Source organism: Acanthochromis polyacanthus, chromosome 3, assembly GCF_021347895.1.
Source record: "Acanthochromis polyacanthus isolate Apoly-LR-REF ecotype Palm Island chromosome 3, KAUST_Apoly_ChrSc, whole genome shotgun sequence".
Taxonomy (NCBI): domain Eukaryota; kingdom Metazoa; phylum Chordata; class Actinopteri; family Pomacentridae; genus Acanthochromis; species Acanthochromis polyacanthus.
This window is the reverse complement of record NC_067115.1, coordinates 27,839,840-27,867,400: the sequence shown is the minus strand read 5'-3', so window position 1 is coordinate 27,867,400 and position 27,561 is coordinate 27,839,840. Positions and strand designations below refer to the sequence as shown.

General features: G+C 38.2%; 1 protein-coding gene across 1 annotated transcript; it reads right to left on the bottom strand.

Annotated features, from left to right (window-relative positions):
* Window positions 1-9: 9 nt before the first annotated feature.
* Window positions 10-27,186, bottom strand: mtap (methylthioadenosine phosphorylase). Its single transcript, XM_022193728.2, has 8 exons — window positions 27,043-27,186; window positions 22,803-22,889; window positions 22,631-22,689; window positions 22,349-22,516; window positions 13,158-13,260; window positions 11,817-12,056; window positions 5,106-5,228; window positions 10-2,963 (listed from the first exon to the last, which is right to left on the bottom strand). The coding sequence occupies exons 1-8, from the start codon at window positions 27,145-27,147 to the stop codon at window positions 2,925-2,927; spliced, it is 924 nt and encodes a 307-aa protein (XP_022049420.1). The 5' UTR covers window positions 27,148-27,186; the 3' UTR covers window positions 10-2,924.
* Between the last annotated feature and the right edge of the window lie 375 nt (window positions 27,187-27,561).

The following is a 27,561-nucleotide window of genomic DNA, read 5'->3' as shown; positions in this document are numbered from 1 at the left end:
CCCCGTGGGTCCGGAATCAAGCTTTATTGGTCTATTTTAACACGAGCACGGCCGACAGCTTCCTCCAGCATCATCACATATCAAGTAGAGGGTGTTCAGACTCAAATCATACCCTGAAATCAATGCAAACACTTTATATCAAGACCAGAAATGTACTTTAGTGCTTAGTAGATGTGACAAATAAAACATTTTTAACTGCAATTGCAATTAAGATGCATGAAATCAGTCCAAGTTATTCAAGTATTAATCTTTATCAACTGGTCTAAGCATGACAACAACTCATTGAATACTTTTTGGAGAGTATTTAGGATACATAAGGTATTGTTATTGTTGGAAAAATGCAATATAGAGGGAACACAAGGAGGCTACATGTTTTGTGCGTTATGATAAAAAAAAACAAAAAAACATTGAAATGAATACAGACCTAACATGAGAAGTAACAAAAAGGACAAACACTCTTACAAAAACGCTCATTTCAGTACATGATGACAAAATTGTACAATATATCAAACATTTTCAGGTGTAAATGCAGTCCGTACCTGTACCTGTCAAATGCTGTTATTTTCTAATTAAAGCTGGAAAAGGGTTTGCATGTACAGTGCAGATTCTATCCTAAATAAAATGTGGTTCTTATTCCTCAAACATCTCCAAAGAGGAAATAAAAACAAAAGCATTCCACAAAATATTAAAAAAGGGTCCCTGACAAGCAAAGACAGAAACATTCCTGGTATTAATAAGACTTGTAGAAGTGTGTACAGGCGTTGTAAGGGTTTTACTGCAAGACATCAGCTTTAAAAAGGAAAAGTTGGTGTTGCAACTAAGGCAGTAGGAAAGTACTCATGTGCTAAAGCGTTCTTTTCTCAGATCCTGTATTAACAGAAGTGAAGACACCAACGGCTTCCAGGCAACAAATGTAGAAATTTGATGTACAGGCGACAAAAAAATAAAGCCACAAAATATCTACTTAGAATCCTACGACTTAAAATCTTCTGTTGATCTTTTTTTATTTAATATTTCTACCCAAATATGTGACAAGATGACAGTAAACATTTCCAGAAAAAAATGAAAAAGTGGTCCGTGAGTCAGTATGCAGAGCGGAGTCACAGTTGCACTCAAAATGATTCAATCCCCAGTGCCAGTTTGGGTTTTAAGTACTATCTACAACTTTTAAGTTTGGAATAAATTTAACAAACAAGTGGATTGTAAACAGCTGAATGTAACCAATAATACAAGGGTTTTCCTCTAAATTCCACACAAAATGTTCATTTTAATAACTAGTGCAGGTTCAAGGAGCATTCCTTATAAAGACACACAATTGCAAACCAAGTGTGACTAATGACAAGTGTCTTTGAAACTTGCTGGAGCATTTTATGACTGTTATAACCTTTTGCAAATACGATATTTAACCAAACAATACCTTCTGGTAATCCAAACAAAGAATCTGAGTTCCTTCCTCATGGGGAAGTGTCCTAGTTCAGCATAATTCTTGAGTATGTCTGCTGCAACTGTCTTCACCAAATCCCAGTAAAGATTTCCCGTGAGATTTCAATCCTTCAACTACCAATACCACTCTAGAATATTCTAGGATGTCTTGGGAAACCCAGCCTTAGTAGACAGTGTGATACTGTAAGCATGGTCTTGTTGCTGTAAAGCCAAATGTCGTCCCCAAGCATCATCTTATTCAATGTCTGCATGAAATTAGCTTCTGAGATTTTCTGATATTTGCTCAAATTCATCTCGTTTTCTACTTATTATAGTTTTGCAGTACCTGATGAAGCCAATCAGGCCAAGAACAGCGTTCGGCCACCGTCATGCCTTACTGTAGATTGGGTGTATTGTCATCTTCCCTCTCCAGCCATATATACTGATAAATCACAGGCCTACAGAAGTTCTTATTTTCTTTCAACGCTTTGGAAACTATGATTACAAAACGGCTATGGACTATGTAAATGGTGTTAAGAAATTTTGAGCTGATTTTTATGTGTTTGCTGTGGGTCAATAGACATTCCCATCTTTGAGTAGCTGAAGAAGCTCTTTGGTGTGAAGTTGTATCTTACTGTACCAACTAAATATCAGTTACTGATTAGTTCCTGATGTCGGAATATCTTATTGTAGCTCTTTTATAGTCATTCAAGCTATTTTGCCACTTGTCTCCATAGAAATCTGCGGGTAGTGGTGGTTAAGTTATTCTTTCTCCCTGGTCAGGTAGTGCTGCCACTTCATGTAAACCTATTAACTAGCGAACTGCGCTTTCAAAAATATCCTTAGAACAATTTAGTGCACATGCTACCTTTTTGGATCCATTTCTGTGCTTATGCACGGACATTGACATTTTTCTTATTTTTTTTAGGGCAGTGTTCTTGACTTTGATACAATATTAAACTATAAGATGCAAATCCAAGCATGTAGAAAAGAGAATTTGCAACTGTAGTACTAATGTTAGCTTTCACGCACGTTATAAAAGCTTGGGGCATTATTAACCACACTTGGTTTGCAATTGTGTGTCTTTATAAGGAATGCTCCTTCCTTTGAATAATTTTGAACCTGCACTAGTTATTAAAATGAACATTTTGTGTGGAATTTAGAGAAAACCCTTGTATTATTGGTTACATTCAGCAGTTTACAATCCACTTGTATGTTAAATTTACTCCAAACAACTTAAAAGTTGTAGATAGTACTTAAAACCCAAATTGGAACTGGGGGTTGAATAATTTGGAGTGCAACTGTGCTTGTGTATTTTCAAGCTGAGACAAAAAACACAGAAAGTCCAGCTGGAAACACATCATGTGCATTATTTATGTGAGGCACTTTCTTGTGATTCACTGATGACGAATCCACCAGCAAAGTTGAGTGTGTTGCCGTGTGTTGGAGTTTGTGCGGGCGTAGTCTGGTATCCTTTCTCTGCTTCATTTTTTTCAAGATGTTTAGTGCTTTGGCAGCATTACTGAAGACTGTGCCATTGACTGTAACGAAAACAGAAAGAAAGAAAGGAGCTTTATCTCCATATATGTCATTCAAACGGTGTAAAGCGATAGCAGGCACATTTATGAGAAACTTACAACCGTCCATCTACGACCCAGATGAGATATCCTGAGTCACATCTGGGTATATTTGAGTTATGAGGGGTTATGTGGGGGGTGATTCGGGTACATCTGGACAAGTTTCTAGTCATTTTTGGCACATTTTGAGTCATTCTTCAACCCGTCGCTAAATTTCGAGACTTTCTTGCCAGTTTTGAGTCACTTTGAACACCGTCTAACCCAATTTTGGCCCTTTTTGAGACAGTTGAGTCATTTTTAGCCAGTTTAGAGTCATTCATGAACTTATTTTAGGCAAATGTCAAGTCATTTCAGGCAAAATTTTGGATTTTCTGTAGAGTTTTGAGTGATTTAGGACAAATTGCTCCACCATGCAGCAGCTGTGGGAGAAGTTAAATGAAGCTTCTGTCATAGGAGCGCAGATTCAAACAGATGACAAAACTAATTAGCCAACATGTTCAATGAGTTCAGCGGATAGCACTGAAAGGAGTTCAGCACAATCAAATATGAAATATATTTCATTTTGGTTGATGGCTATGACTGGTATTTATATTGTAAGTGACAATTTTGTGGTATTTTCTAAGATTCACAAGCGTCATGGTACTTGTGTCCAAACTTATGGCCATGGCTGTATCTTACATAGATATTTTTTAAAATTAAAAAAAAATCTTTATTATGTTTACTATGATCATGTCTTTACAAATTCCAGAATTATTTATTATTGAAGCAATCACTTATTAATAAAAAATGATTGGATATCACTAAAATGTCAACTAAATAACCATTCAAATTTAGTAACAGCCACCTTCTAATTAGCAAAACAACAATAAAATGAGCTTGTTCAAAAATAGTTTTGCATTCTTTTTCATAAGTTAAGATAATCATGACAGATATTTCTTTTTTGGCAATATATAAAAGTTTTGTCTGGAAAAAAACAAATTGCATCTGTGTCCGAGAAATCGCTTCCACTAAGTTACTCATTACAAAAACACCTCTCAAGGAAGTGTGTTAATTCCAGATCACATGACCTGCTCCGCATGATGTCATTTCCTCCTGAAGAAAAGACTGGAGAGACTCCAAGCCTTTATTAGTCATTTAATATAAAGTAGTCAAGTGTGGATTTATCACATGTCAACAAGTTTACTACAATATCTTTCAATCTCAATTTTACTGACATGTGTATATAATATTTAGAAGAATCTTTCTCTTAAATGCCATATGGTGTTTGGTTATAGGCGGCCATGTTGACTTTTGGCCTGAAAACAGCAAAAATGTCAAAAAGTCCCGCAATTATATATTGACCTACAAAAAGAAAACTAAAACTTAGAATATTTCTAAACTTTTATCGTATTTTGTCCTTAAGCTTGAAGTAGTGAATGACTTTAGGTGGCTGAATTCTTTAGGCATCTCATTTTATACATAAAACAATTTTTAAAACACACATTGATTAGATGTTTTAAAGTTCAAAAGTCCATTATGCATTTTGTAGTAATTACACAAGTCATGGGAAAATGCCAATCTGTCACGTGTAGTTTTCTTTAAGTTCAAACTTTTTCATCATTTTTTTCCCAAAGACTGGGCATTTCCAATAAAGAAAAATACGTTTTGAACTTAAACTTACCTCACTGCAAATTCAAAGTACTGCAGCCATAATTACAACTTGCTGCGAGTAGATACAGAGAATGTGTTTTTACCTGCACTTACTATGAAAAAATACGATTATTATTGTCCATTTAGTAGACATTTTAAACATGCAGGACTTCATCGGTCATGCTTGTGAGTCTCAGCACCACACAGCACAATGTGTCACGCTGTCTGAGTCAACCTCAGAAACGCTTCGTAGCAGAAATCGCTTACATAAACAGGTGGTGTTTCCAGCGATCGTGCGCCATACGGTTCGATTGTTCTTTCGATGCAACATTTAAGAAGTGCTGCGGTGAAACTGAAAACATTCTAAATGAAATGTCAGTTCCAGATAACCAGCTAGAAGGTAAACAGACCCTCTTTCATAACTTCTCCAAAGTCTCGGCGAGTGGAAATGAATCATCACAAAAGTTGACAGCTTACTTTCAAGGTCTTCATTGTGTGAGCCCAGTCCATCTGACTAATCTGGGGTATTGCAGTAAGCAGGATACTGCTGGCTTTGTTGGCGTTCTCCTTCATCGTCTTCAGTACGTTGTCAACACAGACCTGGGAGAAGGAAAAAGGAAGAAAAAAAAAACACGCAGTCATACAAGAGGAATCACTTACAGTGTCGTAAATTTCACTTCCTTCTAATGTCACGGTCATGCTGTGCGTCCCAAATAAAGATCTTGACATGCGTCCTTACTTGCACTATGGGAAATGTCTGCATTGTGAAGAGGAGGGCATGAAACAAAACAAAGCGTTCACAGGAATGCATCACACAGACAAAGACATCAATCTATTAAATCACAGCTGCTTGTGTTATCTTTATATATTTTCAGATTCTCCATGCAGTCTCGGTTAATCTCTGGAATTAATTTACTGATACTGTATGCATTTGTTATTTTCAAACATCAGTTTATTAACAGTGTCAGTACTTTGTGAACTGCTGAAGCCATCTCTAGCTCAGTATATATTAAAGATGTGGTTTAGTGTCTTTTTATTATTGTCTGACAAGGAAATAAACCATGAAACTACCTGTTCTTTAAATAAAGGGGAAATTCGCGAGGGAAGCAGGATTCCTTTTGTGAATATCTGAAGAGCTTTGGTTTATTATTACCAGAAATTATTAAAATCAGATTGAATCAAAATGGTTGAATATTCAAATACATATCACAGTCATGTGTCACAAAATGGCTAAAAGAGGAAAGTCATGTAAAAAAATAGTTTACAGTGTAAATTTCAATTTATATTAAATAATGGCAATGAATTTAGCTGTTCTTTAAAGAAAATTTGCTTGGTGGCAGTGATACAGACAATAGAATAATGTAAAATCAGAACAAGATGATATAACACAGTTCCACTCAAAACTGACTAATAGGAGTGTATTCACATCGGAAGTCTATTTATGTTTACAGCCTTGTACTTCTGCAAAAACAGAAAAAAGACGGTGCACTAGTCGTTGTCCACCAGTTAAAACATGTTGACATGGTTAACCTTAAAGCTGAGCAGTCACTGTGCCAACTCATGGAAACACGTACTATGTGTTAACTTCTGCTACACTAGTTCTGGCTTCCTGCACTGCCACAATCTATAAACCTCTCTGCTCAGAGTGTGTGGGTCAATTGACTTCACAGTCAAAACAAATATGAAAAAAAACCTTTGCCAAGATGGTCGACAAAAAAGAGAGAGAAAGGCAGTGATACTTGTCTTACACTACTGTTCAGTAGCTTGGGGTCACTTAGAAAGGTCCTTATTTTTCAAAGAAAAGCATTTTTTTCCCAATGAAGATAACATTAAATTAATCAGAAACACAGTCTAGATATTGTTAATGTGGTGAATGACTATTCCAGCTGGAAACAGCTGATTTTTAAAGGAATATCTCCATAGGGGTACAGAGGAACATTTCCATCAACCATCACTCCTGTGTTCTAATGCTACATTGTGTTAGTTAATGGTGCTGAAAGGCTAACTGATGATTAGAAAACCATTTTTCAGTTATGTTAGCACATGAATAAAAGTGTGTATTTTCATTGAAAACATGAAATTGTCTGAGTGACCCCAAACTTTTGAATGGTAGTGTATCTCTCCTTTATCTGGAGGTCCTGTGTAGGTGGTGTTAGACAGGAGGATGATGACAAAGCTGTTGTCTATCATGGAGGATACCTCCCACCCCCTGCAGGAAACAGTAAGATCACTGGGCAGCTCCTTCAGTGACAGACTGCTTCACCCGCGGTGTATAAAGGAGAGATACCGCAGGTCCTTCCTTCCTGCTGCAGTCAGACTGTACTATCAAGCCTGATCCCAGTAGTTCAGTTCACCCACTTACAAACTGTGCAATAAGAATGTAAATGATGCTGTGCAATTTCATAAAAAATTTGCTGTAAATACTGCTTTCTTCTCTTCTTCTGACGAAAAATTTTTATTTATATATATGCACTGTGTGCTGCACTCTTTCTTTGATTCAAGTGTTCTATTTGCTGCTGTACAATGTAAATTCTCCCACTGTGGGATTAATAAATGTTTAATCTATCTATCTATCTATCTAACTTGTTTAGACTAATATGTTTAACTAGTTTAACTAATATGGAGCAACTTTAATGTCGAGCAATTTTAACTCCTTTACAGCAACTTTAACTCAAGGCTAATTGATAATTAGAAAACTCTTGTGCAGTTATGTTAGCACATGAATAAAAGTGTGTTTTCATGGAAAACATGAAATTGCTGGGGCGACCCCAAACTTTTGAGTGGTAGTGTATGTTACAGTAAGAACTATGGTCAATTAGGCACTAAGTTTTGAAGTTTTTCAAAATAAATGAAAAAACAAAATTTAGCGTACTGTGTATTTTCTGCACCATTACACCCATCCTGAATAAATCGCCCCATTAAGTTCTATTTCAGAAACTGCATAGGACAAGTTCAAGCTCAGTTAAGGTGAGCAGCTCAAAGTTTTATCTCCAGTCCGATCAAATCACAACAGAGCCTGTGGAAGCCACAGAAAAAGCAAAGACAAATCCATCTTAAGTGCAGATGTGAGAAGCAGTACGGTATATTGTTTTTCGAGCAGCCAGCTGTACTCTTTACACCAGTGACTCACTGTGTGGCATTAATGAAACCCTGAAGAGCTGCCGTATCTATGACACAACAATCGTGTTATTCACTTGACCCACGCCACTACAACGAGAGCGGAAATAGGAATCAAAACAGCGCAACAAGCATGGTTATTTATCTTCTCTAATCACATTTGAAATGGAGTCTTCAGTCACATGGTCAAGATAATGCATTCTTCAGAATATATATTTAATCGTTTGAAAAATGAGTCAGCCTGGCATACGGCGCGTGGTACAGTAAGTTACAACATTAGTTCCGTCCTGTGTTCATGTCTACCTCCTGTGACCCTCATTAACCCGTCCCTTGAGTGCTTTGTTTTCATGTCACACTCAAAGACTAGGTCCGTGTTTTTGTGGTGTTTGCCAGGATGAAGACAGTGAAGCTGATGACTCAAGTGTGACTCAACCTCCTCTGGCAGGGCTTCCACCGGAGGCTGGCAGGCAAGGCGACGGCGGGAGTGGGGGGGGCCAGGAGGTAGTATCAGGCGGGGAGGGAGCGTGGTGGTGGTGGTGGGGGGGGGGGGGGAGCGGAAGGATGTGGCGAGCAGTTCTGCAACAGGAGGGGGAAGAGGTCAGCTGCAGGAACTCGGAAGTGGAGTTTGAGCTGGGCTGGATTGGTGACAAATAAGCCAAAACTCCCCCGCACGCAGTATATCAACTGAATTATCCACAGCAGCGCCTGAACGAGGGTAGGTCACTCGGAAGCTGTACAAAGCCACAGATACTCTTGTCTGCTTACAGAGCACAGATGGTAAAGAGCTCTGAGGAGGAGACATCACGCTGATAAAAGCAAAACAAGCTGGTCTAGATTTTTGTTTTTGTCTTAATGATGCAACACCTTGGTGGTGTGCTGAGCTTCTAACAAAACAGAAACTTCAAAAATCACGTTTCAAGTACTTTAAACTCTTTTTTTTTTATGTAAATCAAGGCCAACAAACTGCTTTTTGTTCTTAATTGCTAAATATTGTGGTAGAACAACAGTAGAATCTGCAACATGGCAGTTTTTATGTTGATTTAATCATCAATCAATCAAAGTTTATTTCTATAGCACTTTTCATACAAAAGTAACACAAAGTGCTTAACAAGTTAAAAACAAACAATAAAAAAAATAAAAAGACAAAGCCCCACATCCCTCCCAAATCCTGCCCCCCATCATATTTCCTATGAACACACAGTCACACACACACACACACACACACACACACACACACACACACACACACAGTCACACACACACACACACACACACACACACACACACACAGTCACACACACACACACACACACACACACACACACACACACACACACACACACTTTTATAACAGAAATAATAGTGTCTGTTGGCTGAGAGCAGAAACACCAGAAAGAGGAAACAATTATGTCCTAGTGCTTTAAAAAATCCATGCAGCACATTATACATAGAGTGCCATCATTTATCTGCAGCTTTACTGCGTTTTAGTAAATATTTCCTTAATCCAAGCAGGTTGATAAAAAGCAGAATCGGTTTGTTGGTAACAAACAGGAAGGTGAGGAAGATCGAATTATTTCCATTTTGCTGAAGCAGTGACTGAACAGCAGTAAACAGAACTAAAACCGTGTCCCTCTTGAGTGCAATCATGTAAACGTTTATCCTTTTCAGCACAAAATGTCATCGTATATTCCCTGTAAGTTGTGTGACTAACTCATTTTACTCAGTTCATTTTACCTCATTTATTTCTTTTTTTGTTTCTGGGGCTCGCTTGAGTTTTTGGAATGACGACAACAAAAAGTGTCCAAACTTCAAAAACCTCACATTGTCCTGTTTATCTTCGACAGAAAACCCCATGATTTCTGATCACACGCTGATGATGAGAGCAGATTTGTGCCACGCAGAAAGTCGAGATTTTCATGTTAACGCTACCAGACCAGAGTGTCAGAGGGGATCAGACAGTATTTACAAAAGCCCAGACGTGCTTATTTGTTCCCACACTTCTGGAAAGATGGGACCGTCTGGCTGTCGTCATTTTTGTGTACGAGATGAGAGAAGACATGAGCCGTGCCACAATCCTATCAGGCCTTCTACTGTCTCAGAGCTATCGTGGGAGGTCTGGGTATAATTATGCAATAACTGTCTGACTGAACAGCTTGCCGCATGTGGTCCACACTTGTGCATCTTGTTCACACCTGGCGCTGACATGCGTCTTGGGTGATCCGCTCACAAGTCAGCCGACACCTGGCATCTGAATGTGCCTCTCATGTCCACGCTCTACATGCAAATAAACTCGTACTACATTTCCATTCCAAATGCGCTGTTGTTTTTATCCGACAGGTAGCAATGCGTTTATTAAAAGAAGAAGGAGAAATGACCATTGTGTCTGTAATTTGACAACAATGGTGCGCATGAATGAGTACACATTATGGGATACAATAGAGTAGACAATCCGTCATTGGAATCCATGGCACATCTGCATACACATTTGCTAAAACATGACCTCTGAATGGAAGGAATTATTTTGTATTTTCAGATAATGTCAGACACTCGGATATTTCTGGAACCATCATTAGGCAATCGCTTACATAAAGTGACCTGGCCAAGACTGCCTGCTTCTAGCGTCGTCTGGCTTTTTATGAGCTTCTGGCAAACGTCCTGAGGTTGAACACCTCATGTTTTCTAGCACCTACAGCCACTTAGCTCTGACCTGCTAACTAGCTATTGTGTAATCAGATCATCAAAAATGCGTTTCCTAAATGCAGCTCAAGCTAAATCAGGTTAAGCTGCAGTTTGCCACGATGAAGCTTCTCTTGAAGAAAAATGCCTGATGACCTGAAATCTGCTGCGGTTGTATCTTCAAAAGCGATCTTAAATCTTTCCTTTCCTCTCAGGTTTTTAGCAGTTTGTCTGTGTGTGCTTGTACTAAGTATTGTACTCTATGTACGTGTGTGTGTGTGTGTGTGTGCTGTATGGTGGCTGAATGGTTATTTTATATTTGTGGAATATTTGTATGTATTCTCCATTTCAGGTGTCAAATATACACTACCGTTCAAAAGTTTGGGATCACCCAAACAATTTCATGTTTTCCATGAAAACTCACACTTTTATTCATGTGCTAACATAACTGAACAAGGGTTTTCTAATCATCAGTTAGCCCTTCAGCACCATTAGCTAACACAATGTAGCATTAGAACACAGGAGTGATGGTTGCTGGAAATGTTCCTCTGTACCCCTATGGAGATATTCATTAAAAATCAGCTGTTTCCAGCTAAAATAGTCATTTACCACATTAACAATGTCTGGACTGCATTTCTGATTAATTGAATGATATCTTAATTGGACAAAAACTGCTTTTCTTTCAAAAATAAGGACCCCAATCCTTTCCCGAAACTTTTCAACCACTTTTAATAGTTGAACAGCACATTAAGGTTAACTGTGTATGCAACGTGCTATACAAACAAATTAACTTGACCGACCAGCTAACAGGTGAGTCGTCACATTTAACACATGGAGGCTGGGCTAACGCTACAGGAGTTTCAGGACGATCCACCCTTACTCGACAGTGGGAGGAGAAATCTTGTCTGGAATGCTGATCTGCTCTGATGCCCAGATTATCCGGTAATGCAAGCGGTTTACAGATCCACTCTTAACCCTCCCAACTTGCTCAGACTCATTGGGGCTGACCGCAGAATACCAAGCGTGTTTTATATTTCTAAGTTAAAATCAGGATGGTTACGCCCGGGGCAGGTGACACCGTTGCCAGGTAACAGCAAACATTTTAGCCATTGAGACAAACAGTAGCAACAGACAGCTGCTGGCAGCTTTTACGCCAGAAGTCCTTCAGTGATGCTAGCTAGACTAAGGTGGTAAATAAAAACTATTTTGAGGCTGGCACAAACGAGATTTAACGTGCTGCTGTAACAGAGAACAAAGACCAGGCAGGATATGATGTCGAGTGCAGCGCATTAAGAGGGCGTCATCCATTGTCACTGGCTCTCGAGACACTGAAAGGACACCAGAAACACCAAAGAAATGAAAAACGGCAGTTGCGACCTCCAGCCTGCCACTCACCGCCTCTTCGTGCTCCTTCCAACAGTCGTAGTCTGTTGCCATGGCGATGCTGGCATAGCACAAGCCGGCCTCCTTGGCGAGGACCACCTCTGGCACCGTGGTCATATTGATGACGTCGGCGCCCCACTGGCGGAACATCAGGCTTTCTGCCCGCGAGGAAAAGCGAGGCCCCTCGATGGTCAGCATTGTCCCTCGCACATGGCACTTTATCCCCAGAGTACGCGCCACCTCCACCAAAACCTGCACCGAGATAGGAGGCTCGAAATAGTCTTCATTGAACAAACAAGAGAAGGAGGGGGAACTGTGTACATGTTCCAAATAGCAATCCACCTCAGGATGAATCACTACCTGTGTAGTAACTGCTTATCTGTCTGCTGTTTTCAGTCCACCACAAATAAGCGGATGTTTGTTTGGAAGGCAGGTTCTACTCTCACCACATGATGGCTTTTGTGGACCGATTGCGTCACGTGACCAGCCGAGCATTAGACAAAGTAGGAATTTAGAGGACAATGCTGTTTTGCTCCAACCTCTGGTGTATTCCCCATTAATGTGGCTATTGTGACTCTGTACTTAGGTAGGATTATTGTAATGGTGTCTTTACAGGTCTTCACAAGATAATAATCAAGCAGCTGCAGTTGATCCAGAACGCTGCTGCCAGAGTCCTACTGAACATAAGGAAACTGGACCACATTACACCGGTCCTCAAATTACTACACTGGCTTCCTGTTAGTTAAAGGATAGAATTCAAAATCTTACTCCTGGTCCACAAAGCACTGAATGATCTTGGACCAGAATACATCCTGGACTTATTAGGTCCATATGAAGCATCCAGAGCCCTCAGGTCATCAGGGACAGGTTTACTGTGTGCTCCCAGAACCAGAACCAAGAGTAGTGAAGCAGCATTCAGCTATTATGCTCCTCACCTGTGGAACAAACGTCCTGAACACCTGAGTTCTGCTCAAACTGCCGGCTCTTTTAAATCAGGCCTGAAAACCAGATTGTTTACTGCAGCTTTGTCTTAGATGCTCAACCTGTTTGCTTGACGTTTAATGCACTTTTATGTTTCGTTTCTGTGAGCTTAATGCATGATTTTAATGTCTGCTTCTAAATCATCTTCATGATTAATATTCTGAATGTATTTCCACTGTAAAGCATCTTATGAATTGTGCTATACAAATACATTTGCCTTGCCTTGTTTTAGAAAACTTGAAATAATAAAAAAAACGAGTTGATTAAGTTTCATTTTAGGATGATTATGCAAAACAGAGAATTGTGACAAATCCTAAGCAGCATAGCATGTGACATGTATGACATGGGGTACAGGTAAATTTGCAGACTCACCTCTCTGGTTCTGTTGCAGAAAGGCTCAGCCATGGGGATGTGCGACACACCTGGAGGACTGGTGGGATGCCCATGGTACAGCGTTTGAGATCTCTTGGTGGTCCTGGCAGTAGAAGGAAAGCGCACTGAAAGTTATCGTCAAGCCAAACTACAGATGCCGCCCTGTTGGGTTCTGTTGTTGCAAATTAGTCAAATCCAAAAGAAATACTGAATTCTCAAACTTATAATAATAGACAAAAATGTAGGCAATTGAACTTTTTTGATTTGACTTTATAAGATCGGAAAATGAAAAAAGAAAATATGGAGGGAAAAAAAACACTGATTCAACAGCAGGCCGTCACGATTAAAAATTTGCAGATTCAATTCTTACACAAACAATTGCACGTTCCGATTTGTCTTTACTAGTTTTAGCTTAGTGATATTAGCACCTTTGACAACGACCCCTCTGCTGCTAATTCAACAAACTGCCTCCTCCAAGTTGTTCTGCTCTTATCAGGCGATTACGCAAAAACAGCAGCAGGTCTTCTCTGGGGACTAAAGAATCATAGGAATTATTGATGACATAAACGCAGATGTCATCAAGCAGCAAGTAAGCAAAAATTACTACAATAAAAAGTTATTGTGTCACAATCATGATCATAATCTTGTAAGCCAGACCCGGGTTGATCATTAAGTCTCAAGCTTCACCCCAACAATTAGTATTTCTTGCTCTGCTGAGTCAGTGGAGTTCAGGGTTTCTAGTGTTACTCTGTAGTACAGGGGACACATTCAGTTTGATCTAAAGTAGGCCGGACCAGTTAAATTACAGCACAATAACCTATAAATAACCACAACTCCACAGCTTTCCCTTGTTTTAGTGCAAAAAAAGTTCACATTTAAGGAATCATCTTGTTTTTTTAACCAAACATTATGAACAACTTGAAATTTCTTAGGAAAAGTAAATTCAATTTCAACAACATTATGCCTCAGTTTCTCATTTACACATTACAACTTACAGATCAGAGTGTCTACAAAGACACCAAACATTTAGTCGCAGTTATCTATGTAGTATTTTACTTTATGATCAAAATGACAAAAGACAAAAAACAGCAAAAACAGGACAAAATATTACAAAAATGAGACACACTATTAGAAAAAAAACGACACAAATGACATTACAGAGACAAAACATTCAAAAAAAAAAAGTTACAAAGTGACAAAAAAAATTGACAAATGACAAAAACAAGACAAAAATGACAGAAGCCAGAAACAAAATGAGAAAAAATAAACTAACACCACAAGCGGGGCAAAAAAAAAAACAAATCGCCAAAAGCGATACACAAAACAACGAATAAAGCAAAACACAATATGATAAAAAAAATAAGGTAAAAAAGACAAGAGAGACAAAAAGGAAGCACAAAAAGACGAAAATGAGAACCAAAAAGACAAAAGTCAGATTAAAAAAAGACAAAAAAACAACAAAAGCAAAACAAACTATTACAAAAATGAGACACAAAACGACAAAAGAACAGGGAACAACATAGTATTTTACTTTATGATCAAAACAAATTCTCGAGGTCTAGAATTTATTTTAAATTTGCAGTTTTATAACTTGCACTTAATGTCTTCTCTGTAATTTCTACACTTTCCAAAGTCTGACACCCCTGCTATAGTCTATACAGCTAACAGCCCTCCAGTGACTGCAGTAATCCATATGGCAAGGAGCTCTCTCAACTAAAGCGAAATGACAGCATATCATTCTTTTAAGATTCTTTTAAGACAGGACAGTCAGTTGATCAAACAACCACACCGAAAGTTCCTTTGAGTGTGGTCACAAAAACCAAACACTCTAATGAAAGCGGGCTCCGACAAAGACTGCACAGGAACTGAAGAGCAGCAGCCTCAGAAATCACCAAATAACAGCAGCTCAGAATAGAGCCCACATCAAAGTGTCCCAGAGTTCAAGCAGTGGACACATCTCAACATCAATTCTGGGAGGAGACCGTGTGAATCAGGCTTTCAAGACAGAACTGCTGCAACCACTGGTGAGGGAGAGCAGTAATGAGAAGAGAACTGCCCGGGCCAGCAAGTACAAGGAACGGAGAAATCTGTACTTTGGTGTAACTGATCCACATTTTTGATTTTTGCTTCCAACCACTGTGTCTTTGCAAGATGCAGAGGAGGTGAATGGATGTTATCTATATGGGTAGTTCCCACTCTGAGGCATTATGTTGTGATGGTGGCTAGAACACTAGTATTGCTGTGACACACCATCCCATTAGGTATGCCCATAACAGGTCTATCTAAGTGGGATTTGAGGAACATGGGCTATGTACAGCTAAGGAGAGTCCAGCCTCAAGTATCAGACTTGCTGCAATAGAGTCTTCCCCAACAAGTGGGGCTACGTTTTGAGTTCAACTGAGGGATGTGGAGCGGTGGAATACCTGGACCCAAGTCAAGTCAGGAGGTTTAGAAGAAGTGTGCCTTCAAGTGCCACGGACTAAAGGAGGATGGAATTAAGCAGGTTTTCCCTGTCAATGCCACCTCATTTCACAGTGTTCATAACACCTTTGCAAAAGATGGCTCAGATGGATTGGCGATCATCTGGGACCCATCCAACAAAAAGCGTGCATCAGCTCCAGCCGACCATCGTTGCATCACTGTCCTTCCATAATGACAGCACCATGATTGCAATCGCCTCCTCCTACATGCATGACAAAGGAGACAACAGCCATCCAGATGACGCCATCTTCATCTGGCAAATCACCAGACGCAGAGACAAAGCCCAAGTCAACCAAAGTACAACGTGGAAGTGTTTCTTTTGCGTATGAAGCCTTTACCACATTGGGCTTATCTGCAGGCATCCAGTGTATCATAACTACACTGCTTCCTGTCGTTTCCTTTCATTCCAATACACCAGTTCTTCTTTTCTGGCTCATCTTAAATATTTCATTGTTTCAAGTAATGTCTTTTTGTTCTTGCTTGACTAAAACTGATTTAAATACACCCTTTTGACTCTTGTTTTTTGGCAGAATAATGACCTAGAACACACCTTTAGGTTCTGTAAGGGCTATTTGACCAAGGAGGAGAACGATAGAGGGGTGCGTCAGTCGATCTGGCTTCCACAATCATCAACCTAAACCCAATGAGATGGTTTGAGATAAGCTGGACCGCAAAGTGAAAGGAGAAGCAGCTGACAAGCGTTCGGCATCTGCGAGAACTATTTTAAGAAACGCTCCAGGTGATTGACAGAATAAAGAATGTGTCAAGTTGTTAGCAAAACAATATGTTGCTAAATTTTTGAATAATAGAAACTTTTTGCCTATTAAATAAATCTCCGTGTGTTTTTTTAATGTAGTTTTGATGCCTTTACTGTTATTCTACAATGAAGAAAATGGTTTAAAAAATAATAAAACACTTTTAAATGAGTAGGTGTGCCCAAACCTTTGATGGTACTATGGATCATTATATCACAGGGAAATTAAAGGATTTTTCAGTAATGCTTATTCATAATACAGCTTGGCTTTTCTTGTTTTCCCACGGATTACACAGTCATCACATAATTATCTCAGACATCTAAAATATGAATGTTTTAACAGTGTTCTTTCAGGATGATGCCCAACCCTTTCTCTTATTCATAACCCTGGCAGAGGAAGACTAAGTCAGTGTTTAAATATTTTCCGCAAGCCGCAGCTCTGCCCTGCTAAAAGCCAACACTGGTGTGTGAGATAAACCACGAGCCGAGTACAATGCTCACTTATGCAAGAGAAATCAAGTTACCTTGGCCTGGCATTTCATTAAAGTCATTATTGCAGAGAATGCCTCCCACACCCTCTAATTATCAAATATGTTCATAATTCGTGGACGGCAAAACAGATGTCCTGCTGGCTGCTATGCATTGCGTACATGCTGCAAAAAGACTCCAAAAGCTTTGGGAAATTACACCACTATTCAGATTTTATGAATGCTATAAATAATATAGTTTGTACAAAAGCTACACTACCAGTCAAAAGTTTGGACACACCTTCTCATCCAGTGGTTTTTATTGAATTATGTTTATACATTGTAGATTAATACCGAAGACATCAAAACAATAAAAGAATACATATGGAATTATGTTGTAATAAAAAAAAGTGTTCATCTTCAGTATTAATCTACAATGTAGAAAACAACACAAATAAATAAAAAGGAATGAATGAGAAGGTGTGTCCAAACTTTTGACTGGTAGTGCACATTATGTACCTGTTTTGGATTTAATTTGTGTTTTTGTTTTAGATTCTGTTATTGCTATTTAACGTATGTATGCTGTCTATCAAACCAGTGTAATATTTAAGTAATTTTATCAAGCCATAAATAAGCTCCTGTGCTAGCTTTAGCCATCTGGAGTTGCAATTTTTTAACTATTTTTTTATATAATAGAGGCTGGCATACATAACCCGTCCAGCAAAGCTGAGATTGTTGTGATTCCGTTCAGCCAATATAAGGAAATTTAGCGTTTTTAATCACATCAAAAGATTTGCTAAAGTCAAAAGCAAAGTGAAAACTTAATGAAAAGAATCTAAATAAAGGACTTAGAAGCGTGCCTTATGTACTTTCAGACAGTGTGAGACATTGTGGGTGAAACCGCACCGAGTACACATTCATTTATTAGCAACCCAGTGGTTGGTTTGTCAACAACAAGCTGGGAGAGGTGAATGCATAAAGTGAGGCCTTCAGAAGCATGCTGTCACATGCTGCGGGACAAGTCTGAGCAAGTTCCAACAGGCAACTTCCTCATTTCAGATAAATAGATCTTGTTTGTGCTTGATACTGGTAGTTCATTCACTTCACCAGCAGTCAACGAAGCCACGGGCAACGTGATGCAGTCGTACAGGGGAACACACTGACACAACTGTGGGATGGCGACTTATTACTCATTTCAATCCAAGCAGTTATATTTCATCCAATTCAATTTAAATAGCATGTCTCAACTTGCATCTTGTGTTGTTTAGCTAAGTACAACACTCCCACGGGCGATGCTCTGTGTGCTACAAAGGAAGTATACATGTGTAGAAGCCCTGAGGTCAGAAACTGCTGAGAAAGCACCATTTCCCATGACACTGAAAGATATGATCAAGTTTACCAGTGAGTGTGTTTAAGGAGGAATTTATAATCACCTATTGCAATTTGAACTGCTGAGACCCTAACCCTAACCCTGAACCTAAACACCTACAACAGCATTCTGCAGCAGAACCCTCTGGTATGTTCCTAGTTGGTAAGGAGTTAATCCTACAGCAAGATAATAACTCAAAACATAAGTCTAAGTGATGCCAGAACTACCTTAGGAAAAAAGAACACGATGGTAAGCTTGAAAACATGGAGTAGCAGCACAGTGTCCAGACTTAAACCGCATGGAGCTGGTTTGGGATGAAATGGACAGAAGAGTGAACGCAAAGCAACCTACAAGAACCACATATTTGTAGGAACTTCTGCACAGAGTTGGGAGGAACTTTCTGAAGAATATTTGATCTCCATTGTGGAAAGAATGCCACCAGTGTGTTCAGCTGTTCTATCTGCCAAAGGTGGCTACTTTGATGAGTCAAAAGTTTATAATACATTTTGGTTTCTAAATTGTTTTTTAAACTTAATTTCTTTATTTGTTCTATGCTTTCATTTCAGAGTAGAATGAGACATTAACCCTTTAAGCTTCAGTCAATTCCAGCCGTTTTCAGTTAAAAAATCGCTAATATTCTATTTTTAAATAAAAAAAATTACGAAAAATACGGGGAATATTGGACGGGCATCGCGAGGTGCATTTCCTTGACAATGACCGATTCGGGGATTTTATACCGCCTTCAGGACAGGTTTTGGATAAAATAGTTTACTGGCTTGTGTCATCTGGATGTAAAAGGTTGGATTATGGCCATTTTTTGTGGAATCTTTTTTTTTGTGTGTAATAATAAACCCGGAAATGTGAGTCGCGCTGTGTGCGTTGAAGCCGCGTATAGAGAACGGATGGATGAATATTCGTTTTTGTCGGACAAATGTGTTTTTCTCACCCGCTGTGGTAATCGCATCTGAAAGTGGTTTATACCGGCGGATTCATGAGAATCTAAGCTTTCCATCGGTGTATAGTGTTTGTATAATCGGGTTTGCAGCCGTCGGACATTCTTGAAATTCCTATGCAAATTAGTAGGTGTACCGCCGGCGGTACACTGAAGCTTAAGGAGTAAAAAATTGGAAAAAATGGAGTGTTTAAAAACTTTTGACCAGTAATGTAAATAGATTGAACAAAATAATAGAAAGATCTCCACCACAAATTCGGCTTCATAAATGATTCTAAAATAATAAAAAAAAACACCTCTCTAAACAGGTGGGTGTATTGAACACACGAGAACCCAAAGCTCAAATTCTTGCAATTTCAAGAAAATGATCCACCGAGTGGCACAAAAGACAAACAGAAAGAAGCCACGACTGTTTTCAGAAATACTTTCACAGCGAAGTTTGTGTTCTGGATAAACTGTCATGCCACTGGTGGAATGTCACAGCTACAACATTGTTAATTCTCACTGAAGCCTAAAGGAAACTGTGACACTTGATAATCAGTCAAAATATCCAGTTGATGGTGATGATTTGTTTTCCCACAGAACAGAAAAATAACAAACGTTAGTTTTGACAGATGGATGTCAAACATGCTGAATCAGTTACCGGGACACCATCTGTCACTCAGTAGCACAAATCCTGTCAGTGAGATGTGTGGGAAGACAGGATAAGAGCCAACAACAATTTCTGACAGATGTTCAGTTCTATTTAAAGAAACACATCAGTACAATTAACAGAACCAGTCTTTCTTTTATAAAATATCAGCAAACAATGTAGCCATTTTACTCGCACAAACTGGAGACTGTGTGCAAGACTGACTCTAAAACAAGTCCCTTTGTTGAACCCCAAAAGGCATGTTATCAAAAAAATAAAAACCAAAATTACACTGTTTTATCAGAACCAGGTTTTAGAATCGTTTGATTTCCAACAACTACGGTCTTGAAACTACTCATCTGTGACCAAATGTAAGTTTAAAATCCTGATAATCCATCAAAATCACTTTATTCCATTATCTATATGTAGAGCTATCTGCGTTATCTATAGTATATGATCTATTTTTGGCTGAACCACAGGCTGTGCTTACACAAAACAAGTGGGATACGAGAACGGAAACAGTTGAAAATGTATGCAGTTACCATTTGTCTTCAAGTATTGGTAACATCTGTGAGCACTTGAAAAATGTGTTGTTTCCAGATTTTTTTTTCATTTACTTAGAGAAATTGAACTTTTTTCTCTTTTTTAAATCATTTATGGCAGCATAATTGTGCCATACTGTTGTATTTATTTTTTATTTACACTACCGTTCAAAAGTTTGGATTCACCCAGGCAATTCCATGTTTCCCATGAAAACTCACACTTTTATCCATGTGCTAACATAACTGCACAAGGGTTTTCTAATCATCAATGAGCCTTTCAACACCATTAGCTAACACAATGTAGCATTAGAACACAGGGGTGATGGTTGCTGGAAATGTTCCTCTGTATCCCTATAGAGATATTCCATTAAAAATTTCCAGCCAGAATAGTCATTTACCACAATAACAATGTCTAGACTGTATTTCTGATTAATTTTCAATGAAAAAAATGGTTTTCTTTCAAAAATAAGGACATTTCTAAGTGACCTCAAACTTTTGAACAGTAAAATTAAGAGTTTTGTGCAATTTTCTGACATATTTATTGAATTTTACTGGTTCTTATTCTATTTTTTCCATTATTCCATTCCATTTACCTCCCATATTGAATATATCTGGCCTCCTTTGCATATGTTGTAATTTTTATATTGTCTTGTTATATATGTACACTTGATTTTAGTATTTAATGTAGACGTTTTATTTCTTATTGCTTGTTGTTGTGCACTGTCCAGCAGAGGCTATTTATATTTTCGTCATGCCATGTATGATGACAGTAAAGCCATTCTAATTCTAATTCCTAGCTATGGTTGAGCTGTTTCCATGGGAGATGCAGGAAAATAAAAAAATATGCACAATTTTGCTTTTTCACAGTGGTGGATGATGTGTCACTTAATCTAGCTCTGTTTGAGGGTACATGGACCTCTAATGCTCGACTTTACCTTGAAAAAGAGGTTTCTTTCTGTCAAATAACAGCAAGACATTCGGTGCCGTTCAAAAGTTTGGGGTCACTTTGAAATGTCCATATTGTTCACTGGCTTCAGAATTGTTTACGATTTTATTGCTTGTTTTTAAAAGTGTTACATGGGTTGGCACCTTCTTATTTATCTGAGCTTTTAAATTTCCATGCTCCAGTACTATGGCTGAGGTCGGCTAATCAGATGGTCCTGAAAGTTTCCAGATCCAGACTCCAAAACAGAGGCGACCAAGTCTTTTCTGTGGAACTGTTTACCTGTTCCAATTAGAACCGCTCAGTCCCTTGATACCTTCAAGTATCTACTGAAAACAAATATGTACTCTCTGGCTTTTGATTGTAGTTGAACGTTGACACGTTGATAAATGGCATTGTTTACCTTGCTCGGTATATTTCCTCACAGATTACGTCTTGCTTTCTGTTTTGAACTGTGAAGCACTTTGGTCAACCTGGGTTGTTTTTTAAATGTGCTGTATAAAAAAAGTTGGCTTGACTTATTTTTGAAAGAAACACATTTTTTGAAGGCAAAACATTTTTTTTCAATGAAGATAACATTAAATTTATCAGAAATACAGTCCAAACATTGTTAATGTGGTAAATGACTGTTCTAGTTGGAAGTTTTGAATGGAATATCTCCATAGGGGTACAGAGGAACATTTCCAGCAACCATCACTCCTGTGTTCTAATGCTACATTGTGTTAGCTAATGGTGTTGAAAGGCTCATTGATGATTAGAAAACCCTTGTGCAGTTATGCTAGCACATGAATAAAAGTGTGAGTTCTCATTGAAAACATGAAATTGTCTCGGTGACCCCAAACTTTGAATTAGACTGTATGTGCAACAAAATAATTTATGACATTCTTCAAGACCCATATTTCCCTGCATAGTTCTTTCTCATTTCTGTCCTTCGTCTTTTTGGGTAACAATCTGTCCTGGTATGAATGACTGAGTTCTGGGAGCAAATTTAAAATAAATAAAGAAATAAATATCTGAACATTGATGTGCTGACGAGGTCTCATCCTACTAACCTGTCAATGAACTGATCTATGATGACGATATCTCCGGGCTGAATCTCTTCCCTCAGTGAGCCGCAGGCTGTGGTGACCAGCAGATGTGTGCAGCCTTCTTCTCTGAGGGCCCAGATGTTGGCCTGGTAGTTCACATTGGATGGCATTATGGTGTGTTGTCTCCCATGCCTAAGAATGTCAGAAGTCGTTCCACTTATACAAGTGCAAGCTTTGTCCACTAGATGGTGCCAATACAGAAGATATTTTCACAACTCGAAAGCAAAATAAAATAACGTCTCTTACCGAGCCAGGAGCACACATTCTACATTTTTTATCTTCCCCAGAATCAGGGCATCTGATGGCTGTTCAAGAAGAGCACAATCACTACAGTTAGGAGTTATTTTACATGCAAATACGCCCAACTAGAACTTCTTATTTACACTGTTCTATTTGACAAGATGGTAACTCATCGAACCTTTCCATACGGTGTGTCAACGTAGCGCTCGGTTCTTCCCTCTAAGATATCTGGATCATCAAGACCTGAACCACCGATTATTCCAATCTAGAGGGAAATATTGGAGAAAAGTTTAGACATCGACATTTCATCAGAGCTCATATCTGAGCCGGAGCTTCTGCTAGTTTCACTGAAATAAACTGACAACTTTGATACCACACAGAAGGCAATTTAAAATCCATTTTACGATCCTGCTTCCAAACAGAACAGAACAATCATTACCTAGAATATTATTAGGCATCTCAAAATAATTAGCTGGACTAACAAGTTCAATATATTCAGCTCAAGTATGTGCTAAAAATTGACACTTTGCCCATTTTCTGACTTCTTTACTGAGTTACCATAACAAAAAAAATAAATAAATAAATACTTCAGCTTACAGGTAAAACAAAGCATATTTACTATGTATGTCTAATTATTTAAAAAATATTTTTAGTCAGTTGATATTTAATTTTAAAAGTTTTTACTGAGTGATACAGATGATGACATTGAGATCATAGTCCATCCTTACAAATGATAATAACTCTAATAATAATGATAATAATAATAATAATAATAAGGGATTTAATTGTCTATTGCTTGCAGGATTCAGTGTCACACCAGGTGACAGTTAACAGGTGAAAAAATATTTTAGAAGAAACTCACATTACTGACTAAGGCAGACAGAGACATATTAAAGACTTTTAGGACTTTTTATTATCTTCTAAAGCCTTGTTTTGAAGTGACTCAATTAATTTTCCAGACCTGGAGAAATCCTGTATCTTTACACCAATTTAAAAACACTAATAATCAACCTCTGCAGAATGTATTTTGCCCACAATTTAGAGAAATAAAAACAGAAATATGAGCAGAGTTACAACTCTATGATGTACTGAAGACTTTGATGACAAGACCTGATGCCGTTATTTGTCATTATGGAAAACTCTTAGCTTTGCTTTTACATGTTTACTTTGCTGTTAATAGTCAGTTAACTGTTGCCTGAAGGTAAACGTATTTGCTCAAGTACTTTAATCACATATTAGCTTCTGAACGTGTTTACAGTCCGTTAAGAGTGACGCTCAAAGGCAAGTTTATTGACTAAGCCATCTTAATTATACTTCAATATATTTCAAAGACAAATATTTGGGGCTCCAAATAACAATTATTTTCATTATCAAGTAATCATTACGACGATAAACGTTCAGTTTTAACTTTGCCAAAGTCGTACACTAGTGTATTCCAGTGTTTTTTTTCTTGATTTTATTTTTTGTTTTTTAGGAATATGAGAAGACAGATACAAAAATGGTTTGGCATCTTTTTTTCCCCCCTCCACCTCATTTACACTCCACTTTATTAGGCACGTGTCACTTGGACTGATGTAGTCTAATACAATAGCGCTGCCAAAAATATGATTTTCATAAAGTTTATGTCCAGTTTTTGTTTTATAGAGGGATGCTGTCACAACTTTACAATCATTCTAGAGGATACAGCTCCGGGTGCTGCTGAACCGTTTTGTGTTATGCTCACAAAACATATTATGTAACACAGTTCAACAGCACCACAGTCTGTCTTCTCCTTCAAGATCGTAAAGACGCAACAACATCCATCTGAAAAGTTTAAAAAACAAAACATTGTAACTGACGTAATCCATTGTGACTATATTAGTTCAACAGTATGAATAAATAGCTGCCTTCTAGAATAGAATAGAATAGAATAGAACAGAACAGAACAGAATACCTTTATTCATCACCGAAGGGAAATTCATTCATTAACAATTGACACAAAAATGTAAAGTCTGCTTCTCGAAAAAAATCATATTGCTATTATTATTATTATTAATAATATACTGGGGGCGGCATAGCTCAGTGGGTAGAGTGACCGTCTCACACCCCGAGGGTTGCGGCTCGATCCCCGGCCCATCGTGCTCATGTCGAGGTGTCCCTAAGCAAGACACATAACCCTTAATTGCTCCAGGGGCGCTGTACCGCGGCTGACCCCGCGCTCTGACCCCCCAGATGGGGGGATATGCGAAAAGTAGAATTTCCCCTCGTGGGCCTTAAAGGCATTAGAGGAGATTTAATTTCCTACGACTTTGAACGTAGCATGTGCATGTGCACATGCAACCTCTCTCTCACCCCCCCTCTTAACATTTACAAAGAAACGCCCCCCTGCAGAAACTTGCATAGCACTCGTGAAGTTGTCTTTTACGGCTGGGTCCCCCTGGATCTTTATCTGCCATTATGTAAAAAAAGATGAGCAAAACAAGTCGCCAGCTAACGCCAGGCGTACGTAATCTACGTAACTCGGCCTGAGCCGGAAGATTTTTGATTGACAGGAAAGGGAGCAAACCAAACGCCTCAGTCCGAGCGCATTGATTGGCTGATGTTTTTCAGGTCCTGCCATGTCCACAGTTTGTTTTTGTTTTTTTTATTCTTTTAGAAACCATACATACAAGTCCACTAAAGGTCAGTATATTCATTTTATGTGAATCAGACAAATTAAACAAAAAAACCATCCTCCATAATGCCTTTAATAAGGGATATAAAAATAAATAAATTCCGAAAAATACTAAGATTGCAATATGAGTTTTAGTGGGAATGGTATTTTTTTAATGACCTTCATTAAATTGTGGCTACAACTGGGATATTTTTTTTGGTTACCTTGCAACTTTGATAACACATGAATTAATTATTTAGCCTTAATTCACAGTCCCAGACACTCAGTGTGTTAAATTGTTAAAACTAGTTCCATGACGCTGTGTGCTTTCCTTCACTTCAGTCAGGTTCGAGGTCACACACAGCCCCAGTTTAAAAGTTACACACAAAACATTTGTGACGGAGCTGAAAACTGAGCTTCATCACAACTGAATAGTATTATACTGTAAAGTGAAACTGTTAAAGTTACTAAAGTCAAAATGAAGAGTTTATTTGCAACAGACTCAGTTTCATAAATTTTCAGAAAACTTATTTTTTATTGTTTACTTGAGATAATAATAAAAATATTTTTTTTCTCTATTTTGTCATGTATTTTTCTACTGAGTCAAAGCCACTCAACTTCAGTTTGATTGATATTATCTCAAGTAAACGATAAAAAAAAATGTTTTCTGAAAATATATCAAAACGGAGTTATCTGTTTTTGCAAATAAACTCTTCAAATGTTTTTCTGTCCTATCAAGTTAATTATTGTCAGGAAGATTTTTCTCATTGTCACAAAATGGTCTGAGCCTTATATTTAAATTAGCTAGGTTACTCTCTATATTTAAGAATACTGTAGGGTCATAGCCTGAACAATAATAACAATAATGATAGTCACATAAAGTGGTCTCAACCTTACATTTAAATTACTTAGGATGCTTTCTATATTTTATAATACTGTAAGGTCTTAGCCTTAGTAACAGTCACACAAAGTGGTCTTAACCTTATTTTTAGATAATTTAGGTTACTTTCTATATTTAATAATACTGTCCAGCCAGTCCAGTCTAAGCAATATAACAGTCACAAAAGGAGTGTTAGCCATACATTCAAGTTATTTATGTTAATTTCCACATTTAATCGTGATACAGGGTCCGAGACCAAGTAATAATAATCATAGTCACATAAAGTGGTCTTAACTTAATTAGGTCAAATTTGATCATTACTATTACTGTAGGGTCTTACCTTTTCAGTAATAATTACTGTCACACAGAGTGGTCTTAGCCTAATATTTTTTGAGTATTTAGGCTACTTTCTATACTAAATAATACTACAGGGTCTCAGCCTAAATAATAATCACAGTCCGGTAAAGCAGCATTTTATCGCATTTTTTGTAGAGCTCTCAACCTTAATATTCAAATGACTCTGCTAAATTCAACTGAGAAGCACTTTGCATTATTTTAAGTTATTTTAAACTGTTTTATTCTGTATAAATGTCTGACATCCTGCAGCCAGTCACAGTTCCGTCTCGGCCATGTGCCTCGTCAGCTCCACCTGGGCTGCTTCACCTCCAGCTGCTTTAACGGCACCAAGCTCACACACAGACCGGCACTTTAAGCGCTTATATGTTGGATTTACTCGGATTTAATTCAAACTAGAATAAACAACATTTGCTAACACGATGCTAAAGCACATGAGAGCCTTTTTTTCCCGGTAATGGCTGCACATCTGTCAGGAAATGACCGTCGCTGCTGATTTCTTTGCGCCTTCACTAAAAGTGGAAATGTGACATTTAATTAGAGGTTTTTTACCTTAATGGGCAGCGCGGACGCCATGGCGACTATTTTCTTGCCTGTACAAGAACAGATTTGAACAAGTTGAGAGGCTTTACAGTCTTCACCGACCCGTAACAACATCCGCGAGCACAACGGACACGTTTCATGTGTGCCTTTCAAAATAAAACGCAGCCGCACACTGCCTCAAGCTGTTTGCTTTAGTCGGTCTGTTTTTACAGCGTTTTCCACAGCAAACACTTATTTAACTTAAATAAACTTTCCATGAATCAGTTGATGCTAAAGTCCACTCCAAAGCTAACATTGAAATATCACACTGAACTTTAAGGATAATAATTAAGCAAAAAAGTGATCATCTGTTAAATTGTTCCTATGTTTCCGCATTATTTTACCTGCTCTGTGCAATAGTTTACAACCAAACTTTTTTCTCATGTTCAAACAGCTTTAAATGAGCAATTCAAGTTGATTAAAAATTATTGCAGCTCCGACATTGTGACCAAATGCATCCAAATGATTGACTTCAATCATGAAAGTTAT